This window comes from Lepisosteus platostomus, chromosome 1 (assembly GCF_059453375.1).
Source record: "Lepisosteus platostomus isolate fLepPlt1 chromosome 1, fLepPlt1.hap1, whole genome shotgun sequence".
Classification (NCBI taxonomy): domain Eukaryota; kingdom Metazoa; phylum Chordata; class Actinopteri; order Semionotiformes; family Lepisosteidae; genus Lepisosteus; species Lepisosteus platostomus.
In genome coordinates this window covers 2,811,825-2,836,317 of record NC_142611.1, presented here as the reverse complement: position 1 = coordinate 2,836,317, position 24,493 = coordinate 2,811,825, and the positions used below count along the sequence as shown (strand labels likewise).

At 40.3% G+C, this 24,493-nt stretch overlaps 1 protein-coding gene across 10 annotated transcripts in view; it reads right to left on the bottom strand.

Moving 5' to 3' along the window:
* fat1a (FAT atypical cadherin 1a) overlaps positions 1–24,493 on the bottom strand; it is a 75,180-nt gene that overhangs the window by 13,329 nt on the left and 37,358 nt on the right. For 8 of the 10 annotated variants that reach the window (XR_015940140.1, XM_088640156.1, XM_088639469.1 and 5 more), the window contains exons 4-14: positions 24,372–24,433; positions 16,155–16,484; positions 15,711–15,921; positions 15,281–15,349; positions 14,609–14,748; positions 12,350–12,625; positions 11,783–11,993; positions 6,913–10,983; positions 6,074–6,270; positions 5,524–5,677; positions 2,619–2,852 (exon numbers count right to left, since the gene is read on the bottom strand). Coding sequence is in view for 9 of the 10 variants with exons in the window: in XM_088640156.1 (XP_088496282.1) it covers positions 2,619–2,852; positions 5,524–5,677; positions 6,074–6,270; positions 6,913–10,983; positions 11,783–11,993; positions 12,350–12,625; positions 14,609–14,748; positions 15,281–15,349; positions 15,711–15,921; positions 16,155–16,484; positions 24,372–24,433 (5,955 nt within the window). In the remaining variant the exon portion in view is untranslated. The remainder of the gene's footprint in view (positions 1–2,618; positions 2,853–5,523; positions 5,678–6,073; positions 6,271–6,912; positions 10,984–11,782; positions 11,994–12,349; positions 12,626–14,608; positions 14,749–15,280; positions 15,350–15,710; positions 15,922–16,154; positions 16,485–24,371; positions 24,434–24,493) is intronic. The other 2 variants (XM_088639901.1, XM_088640069.1) reach the window with 1 other exon arrangement.

Genomic DNA, 24,493 nt, shown 5'->3' with positions numbered 1-24,493 from the left:
CTAGCACGGCAGTGGCAAACCACTAACGCAGACAGGGAAACAGTAAGTTCCAGGTATGTTCATACACACACTTATCTATACTTCTAAACATGTCCAGTAGATTCGATTAAATATTATGTCGGACTTGAGCAAGAAATAATGAGATGACATAAAAAAAGACTCATGAAAAGAAAGGCTTGATCCTTCATTTTATATTCAGAATGTTTTTGGCCTTATAAAGTGCTGTGTATGTGTCAGAAACATTAATCTGTCACTGGGGTATGACAAGAAACAAATAACTAACACCCATGGACTGACTGGGTGCTGTGGGTGATGTTTATTTAACAGAGCGAGTTTTCAGCGGTAAATGTACCACAACGGAAAACACTGGCAGATGTCATTTTGTGACGCACATGATTCAAAGAATTTATCTCAGAGTCTGAGCTCAGGACCAGAAATATCAAAAACTCAGCGGAATTGCTAAAAACCAACAGATTTTTCTGCTTAGTACCTCATTAACTCTCTCATTGGGGAGTTCAGAGTGATTCATCATGCTAGTGTTTTAGCAATAATTAATGTGTTTTATCTGTTGGATTTCAGACTGCTCCAGTGTACTCCTGCAACACAGGACTTGGGCACGGACGAAACGAATACCTACTGTGCTACTCAAACAGAGGTCCACTGTTACACAAAGAGGGTCAAAACAGTTAACTAAGGTCTGTTACAATGTACAACAGCATTGGAACTGGTGATATCCTTAGACCTGACAGTTTTTAAGATAACATCTAAAATGTATTGTTTACACTCCTTACCATTAATACTACTGTGACATTAAACTGGTTTGTTATATAACTGATAACATAAGGACTTTCTTATCTAATACACAAAATAAAACAACTGCACAGAATGCACTATTCCCTGGAATTTAATTATTCATTCTACAGTAAATATTGGCATTTTTATTTGCACTGTAAATACCACTGATGATACACATGGCATGATTAATCTAATAATGCAACATTTAATTTGGCTCTTGGTAAAACTGCTCAGTGCAAACAATCTCATATCCCCTGATGACTGATTCACTGCATTTGTGAATGGGAATGAGAGAGAAGTTCAATAAAATAAAAAAAAAGTCTATTGCTGCTCCTTGAGAATGTAGATTTGCTTAGAATATTAGTTACTGACAAAGCAAGAAGAACTAATCCCTAACCAGTTAACTGTGAAGGCAAGAAATATACAACTAAATTGAGTTTTCTGCTTGGTGCATGCTGATTTAGGGCTTCAATAATGTCTATCAAACCATAGCACATCACACTGAAACATGCAATCAATTTTAAATTCCTCTGCGTTGTTTTTAACGCTGTTGACACCTGCAGTTATTTAGCTGCATTTAGAAAAGATTTAACTACAGACACTGTAGCATATACAGCAAACTTGAGTCTTAATTTTAATCGCTGAGCCTACCATTACGATGTCACTCTTTTCTCATTAAACTTCCCTTTATATAAAACAACATACAAGCACGATCAATCTAAGTGTGATGTGATCACTATTTAATCTGATTGTGTGATCCGATCACATAATAATACACAATCACAATCAGACTGACCACTATTCCAATGATGGCAAGACAGGTGAAAAGAAACACATGGTGTACTCCAGTTAGTGCAAGAAGGCCAGCTATCTCTTTTTTACACTTCAAGAACAAAAGAGAATCAAGTGCCAAAAAGATACATTGAATAATTCTCTGCTGCTGTAATCACTGCTAAACAAGGTCAGACTCCTTACCCAGTTTAATCAGTCCAGATAAGGGCATCCAGACATATCTCAGAATTTAAGGAATGTCTTACTCTGGCATGCTGATGGAAATTAACCTCTTTAGTCTTTAACAGGAAAGACTATGGGGGGACATGTAACAGGTATTCAAAATCCTCATGGTTAGTGACAAAGGCAGCGAACAGATATTTTCAGAATGAACTTTGAAACATAAACCAGATAACATAAGTGGGAAATTTGGAAGCATTCCTGATTTAAAACTGGACCCGAGAGGAACTTCTTAATGCAAAGAGATGCAAACAAACTACCCAGCCCATGTTGCTGAGGCCGACACCCTGTTCTTTTTCAGGAAATGACTGTATGAGATACCTGAATCAGGTATCAGCTATCTACCAAGGAAACTATATGGGCCTCCTCTCATCTGCAAACTTTCTTATGTTCTGGTGCTCAATAACCTTATCAGGAGATGCAGTCACGGACGGCGAGAAACAGAAATGTATTACCAACTTGGGAAAGACAGTGTAGTGCAGTGGTTAATACTCTGGACTGAGTGTGAGTTTCAAATCCCAGGTGGGGATACTGCTACATTACCCAGATTGCTCCAGCAAAGTCAACTGAATCAATGTGTCCCAAACTTTTACTAAGAGGAAACAGATAAAAGTGCCAGTCAGGTAAATATCCATCTGCTGGTTAAGCTCATGGTGAAATGTCCTTCTCCCACCTAAAGAGCTCTTGTACTTCTGTTTAACACGTACGTGCACGTTCAACACTTACAGTACGTAGAACACACTTTGACACAAGGGGCTACACAAGACAGACAAAACAGGTACAGTACTCTTTAAGCAGGAACACCCTCTGACCTATGTCAGCATCCGTCGCCTGCAGCCGGGCGACAAACGTGTGCAGCTCTGTGTTTTCGAACACTGTGACGGAATAGGGGTCCGCGGTGAACTGCGGCGCGTTGTCATTCACATCTTCCACGGTCAGCACGACGTCGGCCTGGCAGAAGCGATCTCCTCCGTCCACGGCTTTCACAACCAGGTGGTAAACGTCCTCCTTCTCGCGATCGAGGGGGAGCAGTGTCCTGAGTTCACCTGAAAGAAGCATCAAGATGAACACTTCAGGCACGAATGCATATGAACACTGCTCCACACAGTTAGCGTCTTGAACGCACTCTCAGTAGTTATTTTAGCTTGATTTCACCTGTCAATGGACTAGCGGGAACTTTAAGGGGAAAAACCGAAACGTTTTGTTACAGCTTCACGTTTTTTTGGTGGTGGTGGGGTAAAAGTCAAACTTTTCAATTCAGATCGAAATTTAATTTAGTGTCACGCACAAAGCTCTCTGTAAATGTGGACAAGTTAATATTATTTCATCTTAATGGCTAAGACGCACAGAGGCACCCAAGTAATGACTGTTCAAAGAAATCCAGTACAGAATGGTTTGCGGCTAAGAGCAATTTTAAGCAGAAGACAGTTGCCCAGGGAATTGCATCCTTAAGAATTCATTAGACTGTTTCAGGAAAAAAAAACACTTTGACAGCCCTAGAAGTAATAATCCTGCTTTTCTACATAGTACATCTCCTGATACATTAACCCCGTCGGAATATGCTTGTATTTTTTTTAATTTAAGTTGGTTAACTCCTATATTCCTAGTCATGCTATATCGAAGTTTGATACTTTTACAGCAACCCATTGCACTACCCTGTTTTGAGTCTACATTAAAAAAATGGATATTGACCTGATCTGATATTGATACTGAACTGTGAATTTTCGATTGATAGCTCCTTTTACTTCTGCGGCACTGTTCATCCCCACCACTTCCTCCTGCAGAGAACACGGATCAGCAGATCGGCACCAGCAGCCCCACTGCACTGTGGCCAAACTGTTGCACCAGGTGAATGAAGGGGGGATTTCAAGGAAGGCAGACTGTACCTTTAAACCTTGTTAACAGTTCACACCTCTACTGTTCAGAGCAGTGCCAAGGGATATACAATGACCAAGTAGGCAGGACCTCAGTTTAATGTCTCATCTGAAAGACAGCAACTCTTCCAGCATAGCGTCCCTGCCCTCATACTGGGAGATTAGTTGGGACATCCTGTTTCAGAGGGAGGAGTGCCACCTTCCGTTTTAACTTCAACAACTTACACCACCACTTAAAAGTCTCCTTTCCTTGCCTTGCCTGGTTTTAAAAAAGCCTGACAAGTTGCTTTTGTTAACAATCCCTCTTGCTGAAAAGCTGGTGGGAACCGAGTGAAAACCTTAGCTTGCATCCTACAACGCGATGCTTGCAACTCAGGAATCGAGATCACAGAGGTTTGGTCAGCAGTTCCCAAATCAACAGCTTCAAATTACAGACCGTAGAGAGCAGCTGGAGTGAAATCCAGAGGGGAAGCAACTCTTCTTCAGAGTTTCAATTAACAGTTCCGCTCTGTCAAAGCGGGACATGTTGTAGGTGTAAGACTAAACAGAAGGTAAGAGTTGGCACTGATCTATTATAATTACACAGAATAGATGCCTTCAGCATACACGCAGCCTCTTTCTTTGCCAAAGTCTTATGAAGGATTATTGAAGACTGTGGGTAGATGCTTGTTCTGGTTGCATATGCTAAGCATATTATTTAAAAAGAAACTCCACACCGCAGCGCAAGGCTTGTATTGAGACAGCTCTGCTAGAATGTACTGAGCAAAATTGCTTTTCAAAATCCAAACATTTGTCATTCTGTAGGACCTTCACTATTTTAAATGTCGTAGTAAAGTATAAACTTTACTAATATTAATGTAACTCCCACTTTATTCTATAAAGCTATACTATCATTTTGTTAGCGCAACATGAGGTTAGCATCATGACAGCAGAAGGCCTAACTGACTTTCAGAAAAGTCTATCAAATGGATTTTTAATCTGGATGGTAAAGACAGTCAGCTGCATATTACTGCAATCAGTATGCAGGCCATTTGAACCTTGTTCTCCAAGTGTGCATGCAAATGTTAGTTTCTTTGGAAAGTCATTTTATAACTTAATTTATAAATACACCAGCAAATCTGTCAACCTACAGGCAAACAAGAAAATTCATAAATTTTCCAAGCTGTTTAGTACATTTATAAATAAACCAGTACATTTACATAATTATTTCAGTCAATCTAAATAAAAATCAAGGACAGGAGATTAATCAAGCATTTTTCCAGTTTTCATTAGTTATTAATTCAGATGAAACCTAAAATCTGGACGAATCCACAACCTTCCAAGTGCACATTCTTCACATTCTTTGAATTTATTCCTACTCTTGATACAATGCAACAAAGTTAGTTTTAGCAATAAAAATTCAAATACATTCAATTTTACGTATAAATAAATGTAAAACTTTTTTTTGCGAAGTATCATCACTGGATGAAATAAAAACCACCTGTCCAAACAATCACTTTTTTTCAAAACGCAAAATTCACTCCTTGTAAATAGCAGCAATTTGATGATTTTGAGAAAACATCTTACATAACTAAGGATAAAATCTTTTTAGTGTTCCTTTTCTATATTCAATAGCACACATTGGAGAAAAGCAGATGGAAACACTTTATGACGACAATATTTGGTGAAACAATACGCCACCAATTTCTATAAATATGCTTAGGCTACAGACATTACAGAGAAAGTGATGCACAAAGTTTTTGTTTTTGTCTGCACCAGCCATTAAGTTCCTGTTTCGCCTTAGATAATACCTGCTGCTGCATGATGGTGAATGTTAGGATTTACATTGAACAAAACAACTTACCAGTATCTACATCTATGCTGAACTTTTCTGATCCAGTCCCAGAGAGCTTATAAGAAATCACAGCATTTGAACGGATATCAGCATCCGTGGCAGAAACCTGAAGGATGAGCTTGCCTGAAGGTGCATCCTCTGGGACCGTCTCAGTGTACAGTGTCTGGAAAGTACCACAGGTTGTGGAAGTTAAAATGGACATACTATTAATATTAGAAGCATTTAACAAAACACATTTACGATTGTAATCACCGCAACATTTCAAATGTACATTTGCGGTGATGCAAAAGAACGCATATCTTTCCAAATACTGTATATTGTGTGAGGAAATCTTTCACGAACAATGTAGATTTAAATTGATCAAAACCTTTTGTCGATATTAGTAGTACGTAGCTGAGAGATTCATCCTCTTTGAATACTAGTAAAGCATGATAAATGTATTCCCCCCCGAACCAGATTTCTAACCCTTGAGGAAAAGTGATGTAAATTCACATCTTTTCCATGTGAAAACCAGCAGAATGAATGTCATCCACAGATATTCCAACCTTTGGAAACAAACCTTTTCACAAACAGGGCTGTTGTCATTTGCATCAAGGACCTTGACCTCTACCACAGCCTTTGCCACAAATGTCCCATCAGTGGCTGTGATATTTAAGAGGTAATTGTCTTTCTCTTCTCTGTCCAGGGGCTTTCTTACAGAGACCTTCCATTCATTCTGAATGTGTTCAATAGCAAATTGTCCCAGAGGGTCTCCGCCTGAAAAGTCAATGGAAAAGTGTCATTCAAATGAATGCCACAATTTAGCTCGTATGTAGGACCAGAGAAGCTTATAACACGACTGAGGTCCCTTTAAAGCAACAGAACCTGAAGGGCTGGGAGAAACTGTTCAACTGGTTCAGTTAATCCAACCAGCAGCTGTTTAGCTTGTTAAGAGCAGAGTTGGAATGAAAATCAATGTCAGAAGCCCCAGCCCTTCAGGACTGGGACTTGGCGCCCTTGAACTGCAGTATCAGATCTGCAAACATTGAGGACACCTATTTATTTGTTGTTTTGTGCTCTGCATTTCATCCGAAATAAGATGCAAATGTCCACTTCTCATCATAGGCCTGGATAACGAATTTGACATCATTCCAACCACACAAGCTAATTAGCTTCAGGGGTTGCATTTTCCTAGTTAATTAGAGTAATTAAGAGCACTATCCTCAAACGAAATAAACTCCAAGCCACTATGATCCATCTTTTGGATTGTTTCCAGTGTTTACATACGAGAAGGGATAAGCCTGGACCCCTCTATTTTATTTAAAACGTTTTCCTATCAAGAACCGCTGCTCCTAGCCCACTCGCACCTATTCCAAGTCTCCCTGACGCCTGGGTACAGAATCTCACGACAATGATTACCTGTAATGTAGTAGCTGACTTGTTGGTTGATTTCTTCCGAGTCGGCGTCGGTGGTGCTGAGGATGGCGATGACTCCGCTCGGTGGGGGGTCGTCCTCGCTGACAGTCCCCTTGTAGATCTCCGCGGTGAAGCGTGGGGGATTGTCGTTCACGTCGGCGACAGTCACCTCTACCTTGGTGCTGGCGGTCAGCTGCACCTTCTCTCCTCGATCAGAAGCCACCACAGTCACAGAGTACTTGCTCTGCTTCTCATGGTCGAGCTCTTTGAGTGTTGTAATCCATCCGGTCTCACTGTTGATGGCAAACAGCTCCAGGATCTCCTCCGTTTCTTGGTTCTGATCCAGGCTGTACATAACCTGGCCATTAGTTCCAGAGTCCACATCATTTGCTCTCACTTGAATCACTTGAGTTCCCCCAGGTGAGTTCTCCACTACAAATGCCTTATATGGGTTGGACTCAAACTGAGGGCTATTATCATTGACATCCTTTACTTGAATATTTATTTCTACAGTGGACACAACTTCATTACCTCCGTGGTTACTCTGCGCTAGCAGTGTAAGCTGGTACCATTTTGTAGTTTCGTGATCAAGGTTCTTTTCGAGTTTCAGCCTCCCACTGTCCCTGTCAATGACAAAGATCTCACCTTGGTTACTCTCTGGAGTATTCCCTTTCGCAAGGCTATAAAACACAGGCTGTTCACTCTCTGCCTGAATGACATCAATCTCTGATCCAACAGCGAGGTTTTCAGAGATTGCAAATCTGTAGTGTGGCTCCAGAAATTTAGGCACTGGCTCTTCGGGGGCAAGAATTCGGATATATACTGGGATGATAGATTCCCTTGGAGGGTTCCCAGCATCCTTTGCCCTCACATAAAAAGCATAGAGATCATTTTCAAGTCCAATTAAGCTTTCTTTGGTAACGATTATACCGCTGAAAGGATGAATTTCAAAATTTTCTTCTACGTTTTCCAGGTCTGCTTCAATGGTATAAGCAATATCAGCGTTGCTTCCTTCATCTGCATCTGATGCTGCAATTTTAACGACTGTAGTCCCCCGTGGGACATCCGATGCTACGTTGACCCTGTACTCCGCTGCTCTGAACTGTGGGGCATTGTCATTGACGTCGGTAAGAATGACATTAACAGTACAAAACCCCACCTTTCCACCTCCATCTTTTGCCATTAGACTGATTGCGATCACCTTCTCCGCTGTGTTCTCACGATCCAGGCTCTCAAGGGTGAAAATCTGCCCATCCTCATTGACAGAGAATTTGTCCCTGGCAAAGTCGTTCACAATGTAATAGGTGATGTGTCCATAAGTACCGGAATCCTCGTCTGTTGCCGTGGCTTCGGCAACCAGTGTTCCAACGGGGGAGTTCTCAGAAAGTTCCACCACATAATCAATCTGATTGAAAGAAGGACTGTGGAAGTTTGCTCCAATAACCGTAACCCTGACCTGAGCCGAGCTCCGAAACACACCATCCGACACCGAGACGTTCAGGTTGTAAGAGGCCTCCATCTTCTGCTTCCGGTGGTTGGAAATGGCAATGACTCCGCTCTTCCTGTCTATGTCGAAATTCTGGTTCTCGTTTCCCGCGAGGATGGCATATTCGAGCTTCCCGGCGTCCGAGCTGTCGGCGTCCGACGCCTGCACGTGTGTTACGAAATGCCCGCGGGAGGCAAGCTGGCTGACAGTTGCCTCGTAAAGCTGCTGAGTGAAGACTGGAGGGTTATCATTTAGGTCGGTGATGTGCACTGTCACGGGTACATCGCTAGTTAGGGCGGGCACGCCACCGTCCACAGCCCTCACTAGCAGGTTGTGCTGTGCTCTTTTCTCGTGGTCCAACATTCTGGCTGTCACTATAACCCCACTCTCGCGATCTATGCTGAAGTAATCGGAGTTCTTTCCGTCTTCTAATAACTGGTACGAAACGACTTTGTTGCTACCAGAATCCGAGTCCGTAGCAAATACCTGCAGCACCGACGTGCCAATTACAGAGGCTTCTGAAAGCCTAACGTTGTACGACTTCTCTTTAAACGCGGGAGGGTTATCATTGACATCTTCCAAGATAACGTCCACAAAAACTTCAGAGTGCGCCCCAGTTAAAGAGTCCGTTGCTCGCACATTCAATTTGTAGGCAGGGTGTGTTTCGAAATCCAGCAGAGCAATTACGTGTATGACTCCGGTGTTGAAGTTGATCGAGAACTGCCTGAAGGGGTCTCCTTCTGTGATGCTGTACACTATGCGAGGCCCTTCCAAGCTGCTTGCCTGCACGTGTGCCACTGGAGAATGCCGCTGAATATTCTCCGGAATTTCAATATTGTAAAATGGTTTTTCAAACACCGGCATGGCCTTGTTAACTACTGTAATTGGTACTTCAACCACTGCGGAAAGGGCTGGTTCTCCTCCATCTTTGGCCACAACAGCAATGACGTACTCGGTGGCCAGAGATTCCTGCTCAAAGGGCTTCTTCAGTGTGATCTCACCCTCAGGACTTATCTGAAAGTACTCGTGATGTTCTTTCAGGTGGTAGTGAACCTCGCCGTTTCTGCCGATATCTTCATCTACCGCCGTCACCTCCCTAATCACATGGCCGGCCTCAGCGTCCACCTGCACTAGAGCGTAGTACGGCAAATTAACGAACTTTGGTTTGTTGTCGTTCTCATCCTCCACTGTGACCTTCACGAGCACGTGAGCAAGTCCAGCCGACCTCTGCTCCTTGGTCACTTCCACAACTATCTCATAGACATCTTGCTCTTCACGATCAAAGGGTATGCCCGTGGTGGACAGGACCCCAGAGGTACGGCCAATTTTAAACCTTCTGTCTGGATTTAGAATCGTATAAAATAGCGGCTCATTTATTTGGTGGCCTACTGATGCAATAACAGCAATACTTTTGGGCTCCAAGGAGTTCTCCTGAACTGAAGCAGTGTATGAGCTCTGTGTAAACTTGAAACCACTTTCCTTATTTTCTCTCACGTTTATTTTTACGGACGCCGTGCTTGCAAATTTTCCATCAGAGACTCTAACAGTGAGCTCATACCTGCTTCGCAAGTGGGAAGTGTTCTGAATAGAAATGACACCCACATTTGAGTCAATCTTAAATTTTTCTCCTATGTTGCCATCTGAGATGGAGAAGATCATTTTTGAATTTGGTCCAGAATCAGCATCTGTAGCGTTTAGTGCAATAACTTTCACTCCTTTGTACGTTGGGAGCAAAACAGATGTTTCATACATTTCTTTACTAAACAGTGGAGAGCAGTCATTAACATCAACAACCTGAATTGTAACATTGGCTGCGGTCTCAGCAAATAAGTAAGGGGCTCCCATATCATGGACCTGCACTGTGAAATGGAAAATACTATTCTGCTCATAATCCAGGGTCGTTATAAGGCGAATAGCTCCTGTGCTGGAATCAATAGCAAAATAGCTGTGGGCAGATGGTTCAACAATTTGATAAACCAGCATAGCATTTGTTTCTCTGTCAGCATCTATGGCTCGGATTACAAGCGGTGAGTTCTCTCTCGTTAAAACGACGCTGTTCACTGGAGCAGCTTCGCTTATCATCCCTAAGAATTCTGCTTGCGTGAAGACCGGAGCGTTGTCATTCTCATCTCGGAGATGAATCAGGAGGGTCGCATTGTTTGACAGCCCAGCCATGTTTGTGCCCTGAACTGTCAGCCTGTATGAAGGCACAGTCTCATAGTCAAGTGTTTTTTGCGTGATGACAACGCCGGAGTTTGGATTAATGTCAAATACACCGTCGAAATTCCCATCCTTGATTTCATAGAAAACAGATGACTGACTTGATGCTGAAACTAAGCCAACAAAGCTCCCGACCAGTGCACTTTCGCTGACTTCTGCAGAGAACTCCTTTTTAACAAACCTGGGTTTTGCATTATCCGAGATGGTGACAGAAATGTGAACAGGTGTCACCACACTTAGCGGAGGATGGCCTTTATCTGTTGCTTTCACTGTGAGCTCAAATTGATCCTTACTGCTCTGATCAAGCTCCTTTGCTACTGTAATAGTGCCAAGAAGGGGATCGATAGCAAACGAATTTGCAACATTTCCTGTAAGAAAAAAAGAACTATTACCGTATGAAAATCAATGCCTGTTTTTCTTTTGAATAACCATGCATCTCTACATTAATAGCGCCGTGTAATTTATGTGGCCTGATGCTTACAAATTAAATTACAACCATGAAGAGATTATGCACAAAGCCAAAACTAACAGCTTTCATTAGCATAATTCTAATTTCTGAGTGACAATTGCAACAGATTTACTCTTGCTATAATTGTGTAATTGCACAGAATTTAGTTCCTTATCGTTTCTTCAATACAGAAGTAATTAACAGCTTTTTACACTGCCGGGTCCTGAAACTAATCAACTACCACCCCCCTTCAGCTGTTTGGTATTCCAATCCTGTCAGCTTCGGAAAGACAGTTGTTCTCTAGCTGTTTTACTTCAATTAGCTTTAGTCATTTCAAATATCTAAAAAATGCGCATTCTATAAAACAGCACTGCCATCAACTATGCTATCCACCCCCTAATGCTGTCATTTATCTTAAACAACAATGGTGGGAAAATAAGATGCTATTTCCCATGAACTCCTACAGACAATTAGATGAAAAGGGACTACAGTGCTTCACTGCATTTTCTGACTCATACTTCACACTACATTTCCAATAACCCATTCATAACTGATGCATGTGGGACGCTAAACCCAGACGCCTTTTGGCTGACCTTTGTCACAAGTGACATTAGTGTAATTCTGTAATTCATGATGTACAAATGCTTCTCAAACTCTTTAAAGGCTCTATAGAGGCACACGTTTTGTTTGATGAACTTCTGGCCAAATTCAAGACCAACCTGACTCTATGCTGTAAACAATCTCCGCGTTTTCTCCCTGGTCCCTGTCCAGCGCGGTGACCTGCAGCACCGCAGATCCCACTGCGGCTGATTCATACACACGGCCTTTGTATGGGGAGCTCGTAAACCAGGGAGCGTGGTCGTTGGCGTCTTCCACGTCGATGATAACTCTGACAAGGTTGCGCTTCACAGGAACGTCCTGATCCCGAACCTGAAGGCAAAAACACAAAGTTACAAAGCTCTAAGGGAGGGGATGGGGGAGGAGGGTAATCACGTCTAAAAAGGAGACGTAACATGCAACATTTCAAGTTTTTTTTTGTTACCGACTATTCTGTGTGCGTCAGTGCTACACATCAATAAACATAGAACAACAGAATTCTCCAGCAGAAAAGGAAAAACCAAAGACAAGCTCCGATGGATTTGAAAGGCAGAACTGAAAGAAGTACGAAAAGATCAATGTGCTCTCACAACAGAGATCCAGTTCAGTCAGGAAAGCTATGCTCAATTTAAACATCCAGTTGTTTAACAGAAGTGGGGAAGGAAAAAACATACTATTTCACAACTTACCATCACGGTTAGGACATGTTTGTGCATGGTCTCATGGTCCAGTTTCTCAGCAGTGTACAGTATGCCTGTTCCTGGATCCAGGCGAAACTTCTTCAGGCTGAAGGGATCTGTGCTGCTTTGAAGTGTGTAGATCAACTTGTTCTTCTCATCTTTGTCAGTTGCACTGATCTGCAAAATCTCTGTATCCGGCACTGTGTCCTCCGAAATGCTGACTTCGTATTTTGGTTGGGAAAATTCCGGCCGATGGTTATTTGTATCAATTACTCTGATAAACACCTGTTAGGTAAAGAGACAAACATCTGAAACACTTCCTGTGATAGCTCACAATACCAATCAAAATGGGGAAAAAAACTAATGTACTGTGTATTGATTTATGGTCCTTTAAAGGGTAGGGGTATTTTAATTTACTATTTTTTTTAAATTAAGGAAACAAAAAGACATGACTTATCAAGTGGAACCACTAACCACTAAACTAGTAGGCAGAATGCATCCGAAAAGGCACATTTCAGAAGAGTTCAGATAAAGCAGAACTGTGAATGAACACTCTGCAACAACAGCTGTTCAACCTAATCAGTCAGGTTAAATGGATAAATACTGAATCAACACATCTGTCTTCGCAGGCACGGAAAACAAAACAAAGGAATAAAAGACTTTGTGAAAAACTTGCGATCAATCTAATGTAATATCCACCAGCAAACTACATTGTGTTGCAGTGATATTATATACCTTTCCAGAGCATACAACCAACATCTAATAGTTCAAAAGTATTAAGAAAAAGATAGAGCTCCTAATGTGGAAAGACAGCAGGTACAAATTCCTTCAAATCCAGCACACATACAGCTAAGCTTGTTTCCCCATGTTTGACACATAATCCCTGTGAATGAGATATGACTAAAGGTCAGGTAATACTCAATCCACAGCCAATCTAATCATATTCGCTATCTTGTACTGGAACGGATACCCAAAGCTCCGGGGGTGCACTGTCTCCCCCAGACTCCACTTGATGACCTGCGTGATCTCCTGGAGAAGGTCAAGCCTGTTCAAGCCCAGAGAGTCCACATACTCCCAGTCAGGGAAAGAATAACCCACTATCCACGCAATGCCTCGTGGACATAACCTTGTCAGGCAACAGCAGCAGCTGAAAACCTTGACAAACAGCATTAAGGCTTCATGACATGGCCAATCCAAGGAATGAGCTGTTCAGATAGTCCTGCCAGGGAATTCCATAGAATAATCAGCCACAATGTCCGCTAGCTGTCAAATGCTGAATTTAAATTCATATTGCACATGAAACATTGCAAGAAAAGAAGGGCTTGGCTAAATGCAAGCTTATTTAAATGGAAATCAGATTTAACAAAACTTCACTATAACATTTAATAAAGTTTCATCTGCTTTTCCCTTTTATACTATAAAAAAGTGATACTGAGTGACTTTCTTGAGTGATGAAGTGATGAAAAGAATGATCACAGACAATTGTATTATCAAAACTCGTTCAAAATGAACTATTTGTACTGAAAAAAATATGCATGCGATTACTTAAGCAAAGGAAAGCAGATGATTAGAGGGAGAAGGGGAAAATAAAATTTAAATCTACACATTTTTTTAAATCTCTCTATTTAAAATTGTATGATTATTTAAAGGTGTTGACAACCCCTAAATGAGTTTCCACAGCTGACTAGGACTCGGAACAAAACACACCTGCTTCGAACAAGACAATAAGCATGATATGCTGAAGGCCCTTTCTTTTAGTGAGAGAGACATTTCTGAAATGGCAGAATTCAAAAGCTCACATTTTCATGTGTGAAACACACTAGCAAAGTAAAATAAGGATTCAAGTGCAGATTCAAAGAAATGGGGTGCCGCTTACACTTACATTATCTGTTATTACATAAAGCTGTGTGAAGTCATGTCTTCTAAGTTTTATAAGTACAAGTTCTCCATCATTACTGAAAAGTAATCAAGGTTTGTATTGCCAAGTACAGCTACAAATACGTATTAAAAAAATTGCAAAACCTTTTACAATACTACTGCACAAGACCACTTCCCATATTCTTATGAAAGACAAAAGTGCTTACAACGATACACGATAATGGAAGAATGATAACACCTCCTTTAAATGGCTTACAAGATAATACCCTTTCTCCTAAACCATTGTAAGTGCACTACAACACATGTACCCCACCTCATGACATTAATATCAAAAGAAGGATCTGCTACGAAGTCTATTTTCCATAAACATTTAATTAGCAATTCAATTACCTGGGTGCTGATAGATTTGGTTCCATCTGTTGCCTCTACTGTCAGGTTGTAATTTGATTTCTGTTCTGCATCAAGGGGTCTAGCAACAATGATGGTTCCACTGCCCTTGCCCACATCAAACCGGCTGTCATAGTTGCCACCTGGTTTATGTAATGATAATTGACAAAAGCTTAAGAGTCATTTCGTAGCATGTAGGTACAGAAAATACAGATGCGTCGAAGCTCTGGGTGCAACTGCACCAGAAAATTCAATGTAAAAATAGTCAGGACACCTTTAAGAGAAGTATACTATAGAAAAACGTATATAACACAAACTTTGCCAAACTTCATTAACCATTAACTATTTTTTTATGTGCATGCTTCTAAAAAAGAAAAAGAAATGCTCTTGAAGCACTTTAAAGATAGGATATAACCAAATTAGGCCATAACGTATAGCTAAAATAAATATTTACTTCTGCAAAAGCAGGTGTATGTTACATGCTGCATAGACATTACAGAGGAATGGAAAATAAGATTTATGCAGGAGTCAGTGCTTAAGTTTTCACCTTTTTTTTAGTTTGTGGAAAAGGTTAAGATACAGTGCACCTCGAAGGAATACTACAAAGTGTCACAAAGCAACAGACAAGATCTCAAAAGATACAATGGCTGTAAATTATGAGATCTCAGCAGATACCTTCTGCTGTACAGTTCAGGTCACAAGCCATCTGAATGATGTAAAACACTTCTTTAGCCTGTTTCCCTCCTTGTACATCCCAAACACAATCCAAAAGAAAGGAAAGGAAATTGGAAAGCGGAAAAAAACACACAGAGAAACATGTCAGTCAAGGGCAGGCTTGTTAGGAAGAGGAAGAGAAGGCAAGTTATAACAGCAAAAGATATTAACTGCACAAGAAAAGTAACACATCATGCAAAGAGAGCAATAAAGAGGTCAAACCAGAGATCACCTCACATCTTGAGATTTATGAGGGATTCATGCCCTAATGTTTATCATAAAAGACAATCTACGAGGTAATGGGAATGTCCTCTCTTGCTCTGAATTGAAGAGAAAATCAGCACTCTGGCATAAGTAAACCGGGCCCCGTGCTTAGCGACTCCTTTCTTACCGGTGATGTCAAACCAAAGAGGAATGTCGGGGGGCTCATATGTTATAACGCCAACCATATGTGCGATGGGATCGCTCTCCATTACGGAGAAGGAAAAAAACGGCTCATCGAAGGCCAGGGGGTCCGCGGACGGCGGGGGTTTAGAAATCCATTCGACATGCAGCCGGCAGGTGGAGGACTTCTGGGGGCGGCCGTTGTCCACAGCTTTAATCTGTAACGGTATAAGAGGCCTTTCATTCGGACATCGAACTGCGACCTTGTATCATTAATGACATGAGACACAATTACAGAGATATCAGGCATTAAAGGGCTCCCAGTCGCACATCTTGGGTCTAGGCTGGAATACAGAACAACGAACCAAAGAGAAGGAAATGTACAACATGCTTTTACCACTCCTGAGAAAGCATAATGAACACAGATATACAGCTTTCTAAGGTAACGTACCGTAAGAATGTCATAGTCTCCAGCTGAAGAAAACTTCTTGGAGGACACCAGCCCAGTTTTGGGCTCAATGAAGAACTTGCCCTGCTCGTCGCCTTCCTCGATGCTGTAGGATATTTCCGCGTTGGGGCCCTCGTCTTTATCGGCCGCGATCACCCTGTACACGGGTTCCCTCTGGACAGATCTCTCCCGGTCGGGCTTCTCGCGCTCTGGGAGTTTGATCTTGTAGATCTTCTCCAGGAACTGAGGTTTGTTGTCATTTTCATCCAACACTTTCACCACCACTCTCACCACAGCGGATTTTGGAGGAATGCCGTTATCAAGAATTGTGACCTGTGACGATGAGAAACAAAAGAGCGACAGTGAACATTACTATACCATTTTATTGCTTACACTTTTATAGCGCCTTTCTGGGCACTCCACTCAAAGTGCTTTACAGGTCATGGGGACTCCCATTGTGAAAGAGGTTCAACTCCCCCGTACTTTTTAAAATTAGGGTAATAGTTGGACCTGTAAAAATCTTTTTATTGAAGCACCAGGGAAGAGGTCATAGAGGAACCCGAGGAACAGTTAAAACATCTAAGATCTAAGATACAACAAAAACTCTGAATTTGACTTCTGTGACACGAATGAGATAATCAAAAGCTGGAGAAGCGCTCCAAGCCACTGAGCAGGAATCTGAATTTTATGGACACCAATGAGGTCTGCATGTGCAGAGCTGCAGAGAGTGAGTGTCACGCAGTGCCTCTGAAACCTCTAGTGAAATATGGAGGTGGTTAACATGTGGTGTGGGGAGTTTGGAAAACCTGTGGGAATTAACAGAACTCTTGACAACAGAAAAGTAAGAATAAGTTCTCTAATGTCATGCTGATCCCTTCTGGCCTCACAGAGGTTTCCCCTCCTCAGCAAGGCAATGATCCGAGACACACGGCCAAAACAGAAAGGCACTATTTGCCAACAAAAGGAACAGCTGGAGCTCTAAAATTACTAGAACAGCCACCAAAATGTCCAGACATAAACTCCATTGAAGCCACCTGGGATTATACAGAAGCTGAAAAGAACAAAGAGGCTATTACAAACTTAGACCAATTCAGGACTGTTCTCCAAGAAATCCAGACAGAGATAACACAGGGAATAATTTAATAGTACACCAGTAGAATGCTCAGAAGACTACAAGCTTAGCAATATGCCAAAGAGAGACATACAACATTTAAAAAAATGCTGTGATATGATATAGTTTGGCTTGGTGCTGGCTGTGGTGTTTTGTTTATCCACAAACCAACACTTTTACATATGAGAATACATGTTTTCATAGTAGTGCGACTGTATATAAGAAATGTCATTTCACTTCCTATTTATCACACACCTTACAGTCGTTTTACTCTCAACTTTTTGATTCAGAGGAACTTTGTAATTCTTAAAAAAAACACATCAATCACCATTTAGTTCAATATGTCTTACATTTACACAGTGTTCTATTTAATAGCATTGTACTTTGTTTAGCATGTAAATATTTTTTACCATGACTGCACATGTAAGCAGACAATCAATAATAAAACTATTAACCCATGGGAATACAGAAATCTAAAACCTCCTTACAGGCCACTGGAAGAAGTTTAAGATAACAAATTTGGAAATGTCTTGACCCATCTCATCAGGAAGTTCAAAGCTAATGGAATGGTTGTAACACGACTAGGAATTGAATGTAAATAGTAATTTATGTAATCACCTAAGTACTTAGTAGTTGCTTTAGTACATTATATGCAAACGGGTGGTCAGTCAAAGGGCAATAATTGCAAACTTTCATCAGGAAACAATGTCCCTGCGGTGACCATTCGAAGCCGGGCACATGACTCTGCCTGCCGGTGCCTGAACTCCTTGGCAACACAGACAGAAAAGACACTAAAAGAATCTACCAAACAGCAACTGAGCGACTCCCAAGTCCAATGGCACCACATGACAGGGCCGCTGGATGAAACAACTGAGCTTTTTTTAACAACGTCAGAAGTAGCCTGATTAGTACAGAAAGGCAAAGTTCACACTGAAAAATAATGCATTCCCACATGTGAAAAACAGACATTGATCTGTTCTGCAATTAGTATAGCATTTTTAGAAAAAAGGGCAATTATGTTATTTCTAACAACAGTGAATACTGAAAGTGCACTTGCATGTTTTTTTTAAACTAAAACCAAATTTCACCAACATAGTAACAAGGTACAAACACAACTTATGAAGCAGTGCAGAAACAAAGGTAGTTTACAAACACTGTTATCATCATTTTTAGTAATCAATGGCATCAAGCTTCCAAAATGTGTGTAAATGGGTTCACTTCGAATTGTCTTCTGGTTTGTGCATCACTGTTGATATGGAACTGATCAATGTTTGGATAGACTCTGGAGAGAGTACTAACATACTATACAGACAGTAAAACATTGCTGTTCATATTTAATGACATCACCGTAATGTAGCATCAAATTGTATTTTGTATATAATGCATTATTTATGACTTTTCTTTCTCTTCTTGTATCTCTTATTTTGAGCACACCACAACAAATTCCTAAGAACCCAAACGTTTTAGTTTGGTAACGAAGTTGTATTTGACTTTGATGCAGTATTATAATATTATATATAATATGCACTAATGTTGCACTTAAGCCCAGGCCCAAAGCAAGAAGGATGAATGATCACTGGACCAAGGTAAGGGTGTCAAAAACATTCGAATGAAAAGCGAAATGTATACAGCCTCTCTTTTTTTGGGCTGTGGATGTAGTTGAGCATTTTTTCCACTTCGAAATTCCAAATGTCCTTTGGATCCATCTTATCAGCTGTTCAAAAGCCTTCTCAGACTAAGTGATACAATATGCATTCTTTTCCTGCCTTTCTCGAGTCGCTGAAAGGATTTCTACTCAATATGAACACCCTTTTTTTTTAAAGTCTAATAAAGCAATCATATTGCTTTTCCTTTATGTTCGATCCATCTAAGTTAATCCTACACATACATTTAATTGTCTCGTCAATTCAAACACATTTCTTAATAATGTCAGAATATATCATGGTTTTTAAAGTGAAATACCATGCATACAAATGGTCTGTTGAACATAAAGCTAATAGTAAGTTACTGGTGCAGCACAACAAATCACTATATATATATATTTAAAAAAATGTTTTGTAAATGTCTTTATTTTTGTATTACTGTCTGTTACCTATTTCTGTCCCCCTGCACTGTAAGGCTTAAAAAGAGGGGGGGGAACGAAGAGAGAAATCAAGTAGCTTTTCGCACCATCTGGTCAGTATTTCTACAAACACAATTAGTCAGATAGCTCCACACCATTTGGCACAGGCTGTGATTAACACCATTCTGTGGTGCTGTTTTGGAACAAACCACGACTGTTCCAGAGCTGCTAACACGGGACTAATTAAACATGACAGGGCAACTTCTAGACTACGATTCTCTTTCCAGGGGTGCAGTGGGGCGTCTCATATACGTATAAGAGTGAAGACAGGCTTTTGTAACCAAAGGGAAGTGCGTGCATATTGATCCGACTACGTGTCTTTGAGAAAAATGCAGACCTTCAACAGGGAAAAAAACGTCCATTAGACAGCTCTGTCGCGATGGGAAAAGGTACTGTAGCCAATGATCAGAAACATTAAACAGAGACAAGGGTTTTACTTCAATATCTCCAGAATACTTTGACAACCAAGGATCATAATCTAAAGGGAGACAAACGACTATTGTAGTGATTACAGATGCTTGCAAACTCTCAAATGTTATTTCTGACTAAATAATGGACTTGTTAGGAAGACGGTATTCATTTTATGATGAAATAAGTTCTAGCGTGGAGGGAAAAAAATCTGTAATGAGAAAATATGAAGTGTGCTCTAAATTGGCACTACAAATTTTATTCACATACTAATGTAGAAATTATTTCAGACTACATATTTTAAATTCATAATATATTTTCTAAATATTTGAATTTTACCAATACTTTTCTCAATATTTAGCAAATATACAGTATATTAAGAGGCAGTAGAAAATGACTAAAGTAACCAGTAGTATTTGTCCAATTTCTCATGCCTCTCAGCACATACTGTATATAATGGACTGTAACAACAGACAGACATGATAAGCACTACCTGACAGAGGCTTCTCCCAGAGGTAATTACTAACTGCATAACTGCAAATGGAGATATGACAGGAATTTTATACAAAGTATAGTCATTCCGTATTGGAAATGGATTGTATTTCATGTATCATTACACTGAGACAAACTGCTCATTAAAATCTCAGACATCTCCAAAAATGAGGGAATCAGCTCCTCAGACTTATTGGGATATAAAATGAGCAAGAAGCTTTACGCACAGCAGTTCAGCATGCGCGCATTATTCAGATGAGGTAGACTCTAGTGCTATTGTGATAACCTATCATTCTAATCTGCCATTTTATAAGAAAATGTGCCGTTACCCATGCATTACAGCCTATGCATCTAACAGGGCCTTCAGTGTGAAATTTGAGGATGAACTCATTTGTCCACAGAGAATTCAATTCCACCTGACTGTGGAAATCCACTAGAAAGCAGTACAAGCACATAGATATCTGATACTTCAGCCACATCTTTACTTAACCTGAACATACACAACAGTAGGTGTTGAAAAACGGCATTCAACAGGAAGCTGGGAATCAAATTAAACCCTGAGAATGTAAGCATCCTAGTCAGTGGGGAATTCTGCAAGCCTAGAAATGTTAACAGCATCTTTCATGATGTGGGCCAGATCTTGGTGCAGTACAACATTAAGCACACCACAGTCATGCACTACTACAGCCGCCAGCGCAAATCTGCAAATGCTACACAATAACACTGTTGAACACTGTGTGCACAAAGTGTCCCTGTTAGCATCACTTTAGGTGTGTAACTCTCACGGCTTGCTGGCACAGCTCTGCAGGAGCTGTGTGGATCCTCTTAAGATCGGTAAGTAAATTTTAGTTCCAGAAGCCAAGCAAGAGACACAACTTATCTCACTCAGCCAGCCAGCTGACTTTAAAAGTAACATTCTGACTGTAACTTTAATAAAAAGAACTGGAGTTCTGTTTATATTCTCTATTTATGCCCAAACTACAATGCACTCATCGTGTTGTGTCAGAACACACTGTAGGAAAGGAAGGACACCACTGCTCATCACTGCTGTAAGCATATGAGATCTCTGGCTGCATCATTAGGATGTGCAGTTTCCCCAGAAGGTGTACAGGAGGGGGTCCAGGCGGATGAGCACTCGGAAGCAGTAAACATTCCCAACCTCTTCTCTGTGTCGGAGATGGCCGTGAGATTGCCAGTCCAATACTCGGAGCTTACTGTCGCTTCCCCATAGTTACTGGTTTTCACTAAGTAATAAACAATGCCATTTACCTCCCAGACAATTGCCTCACAAGAATACATTTGGTAGTGAGTGACTACTCGATTCAAGGATCTCATCCTGTTTCTTTAAAGAAAACAGGGTGTACGCTTCAGTAACATGGCTGGGTACCTCATTCCAGCCCCTCACAATCCTTCAATTAAACAGCTGTCTCCGGCTTTCGGCTTGAAATGCACTTTCACATAGTCTCTTCTAGTTCTGGCATTCACTGTTGATCCTACAGAAGTCCCCCTGATTAAGCGTCACGGCCTCTGAGAATTTCAGATCAGGTCCAGTTGCAATCGCCCGGGTGCGAGACTAAAAACGCTCAGTTCTGTAACCTGTCGGCGGAGGACATTCCTTTCCCTCCAGGAATGCATCTGGTTGCTGTCTGGACTGATTGCAGTGCAGCAATATCTTTATAGCAACATATTTCTGATAGTAATGTAATGTGCCGCACACTGTTATGACTGCCAAGGGAACAGGTTGTGAAGTTTTTATGCTAATATTTTATTTTCAACTTTTGTTGAATAATGGTGAGGATACAATGTCAAAATAATGTGCATGGCAATCTCCACACCAAAAGTAAGCTCTCATGTCAACTGAAGTGACATTCAGCATTTTTCCCCATTCCTGAAACTCTTCCCCTGAGCAAGTCCTGAGTCATAAGCTGTGAAAATCTAATAGAAATTGACTACACTTAAATAAGATGGTTTTACAATGTAAACTTAAAGAGACAATAAAACACTTGTTATTGAACAGTCAAATCTTACACAAGATACCATCATGATCGTGTTCTTAATTATCGTAAGTTAAAAAAAAACATCTTCAAATAACAGCCTACTATTCTATTTTCTGAACATCAGTGGATAAAAATAAAGTTCAGGATCTCCATTGTGATGTACAGTACAAGAAAGTAGAAGTATACAAAAATAAGGCTTTGCCTTTGTTACAATACGACAAAAAAACACTGTGTTCCATCCTGGCATTCCAGTACTTAATTTTCCTTTATTTGGTAATATACTTTGCAATGTTAAACTTGTCCCAGTGGTTGCATAGCAACACACTCCCAGAAGGAAGTCGGAAATGGCGTTTTTGTGGACTCCATTTTGGTTCAACTTCCTGCCTTCGGCATGAGTACAATATAAAAAATGCACTTACAAAAACAAGTGCGAATCCCCCGATCTTCCAGATTACAGGCAGTTTTACTCTAAGGAAGGCTAAAGTCTGCTGTCTTTTCCAAAGTTCAAGAAATTGACTTTACATTTACTCGAATTAAACATCAGGCGGCTGAAGGAAGGCTATCTAAGGTCTTTAACATATTTAAGAGAACAAAGAAGGTTGACTTCAATTTAGCAAAGCTCTCAGATATATAAAGGAGTTTGTCATGTAATAGTGGCACAGCACCTGCATATTATGCATTGTGGGTTCTCTAAATAGACAGTGCCTTTCTATTTCTAACTGCCCGAATTTCTTTTAAGTGCATCTTTTCTCCACATTTAAGCTCAAACGTAAGCTTCGCCCTAGCAGTGTAGTACAATTAAGCACAATGTTCATGTTCAGACTTATTTCAAATTAAAATTTCCTACCAAGGCATGTTGCCATTCTTCTTGGAATGCGAACTATATTTTCTTTCCCGAAAAAATGTGTGCTAGGGAATTGATTTAGGCAAGAAAATGCATAATTTGCAGAGTCAGTGTTTTGGTTCACTATATATTTGGCATTTTACTTTCAACTGTATTTTCAATGGTTTCAACTGTTTTCATAAATTCAGAAAATAAATTTCAGCCTGTTTAGAATAAGTGACATACTAAACACTAACATAATCTCAAGTTGACTCATCTGGCCACCAAATATCCTCTCCTGTTGTACAGATCTTCTAGTACAAGGACTTAAAAGTTCCACCTTTTTGTGGATGTAAAACACTTCTCCAAAAATTTGGTAATGTGCTTTTTACATTGAAAGTCACTGGTAATTCCTGGAAGGAGGCTAATGTTAGTTTAAACAGATTTTCAAATATTCCTCCCTAGAAACATATTTTACATAGGCTTTAAAAAGTAAATGCAAGACTAGATTGCTTGTATACATTTTGCACTTCTTTAGATAACCAGTCATTTCTAAAAGGGAAACCAATGTTTTCTAACCACAGTTTAGAGGCCTGCAGCACATTTTGTTGCTTGTGTATTAAGCTGGTTGGTAGTATGATATATAATATTTTGCATTATTAGTGTATTAAAACAGTATATGCTTGCATTGAGCAAACTGAAGTTATAAATACAGTTATACAGGAAATACAGGAAATTAAAATTCACGTCTGCACAAATAATATAAGAAAATAACAGGCTTCATGGTCCTTTTCAAACTTTTAAAACAAATAGTTAATTGGACCATGAAGATGCGTGTTTCTTACAACAATAAAAGTATTTAACAAGCAGTCAAAATGTAATTTAACCTCACCATTACATCCCCTCTCCTGGAAAATTTCCCAGAAAGTTCAATTGTCAGATCGATAATTAAGAAAAAACAACAATATACTATACTCCCACGTTTCCTTCTCAAAAATCAAGAATCTAAACGTTTCCTCCTCAAGAATCGAAATCCCTGAATTGTTCCTTTACTCTCTCTGAATCAACTTTAAACCCGTTGAGTGTCCGGCTCCTGGGTATATAACCCAAACAACTAAATACCATGATTTCAATCAGAGAAGTGAGGATGAAACATTCATAAAACATTCAATATAAACAAAAAGAGTTATCCAGGAATCCCTGAAATCTACAGAAAACCGACCATAAAGTGGGCAAGATTTAGCACAAGAACTAAAAAGGACCTTACTTCAAGAATATGTTCCGCTTGCTGCTCTCGATCCAGTTTCCTTGAAGTAGTTGTTACCAGACCTGATGAAAGAAATGGTAAAAGCGATTAAAACATTTTACAGCAGACTTCATCACAAAAAT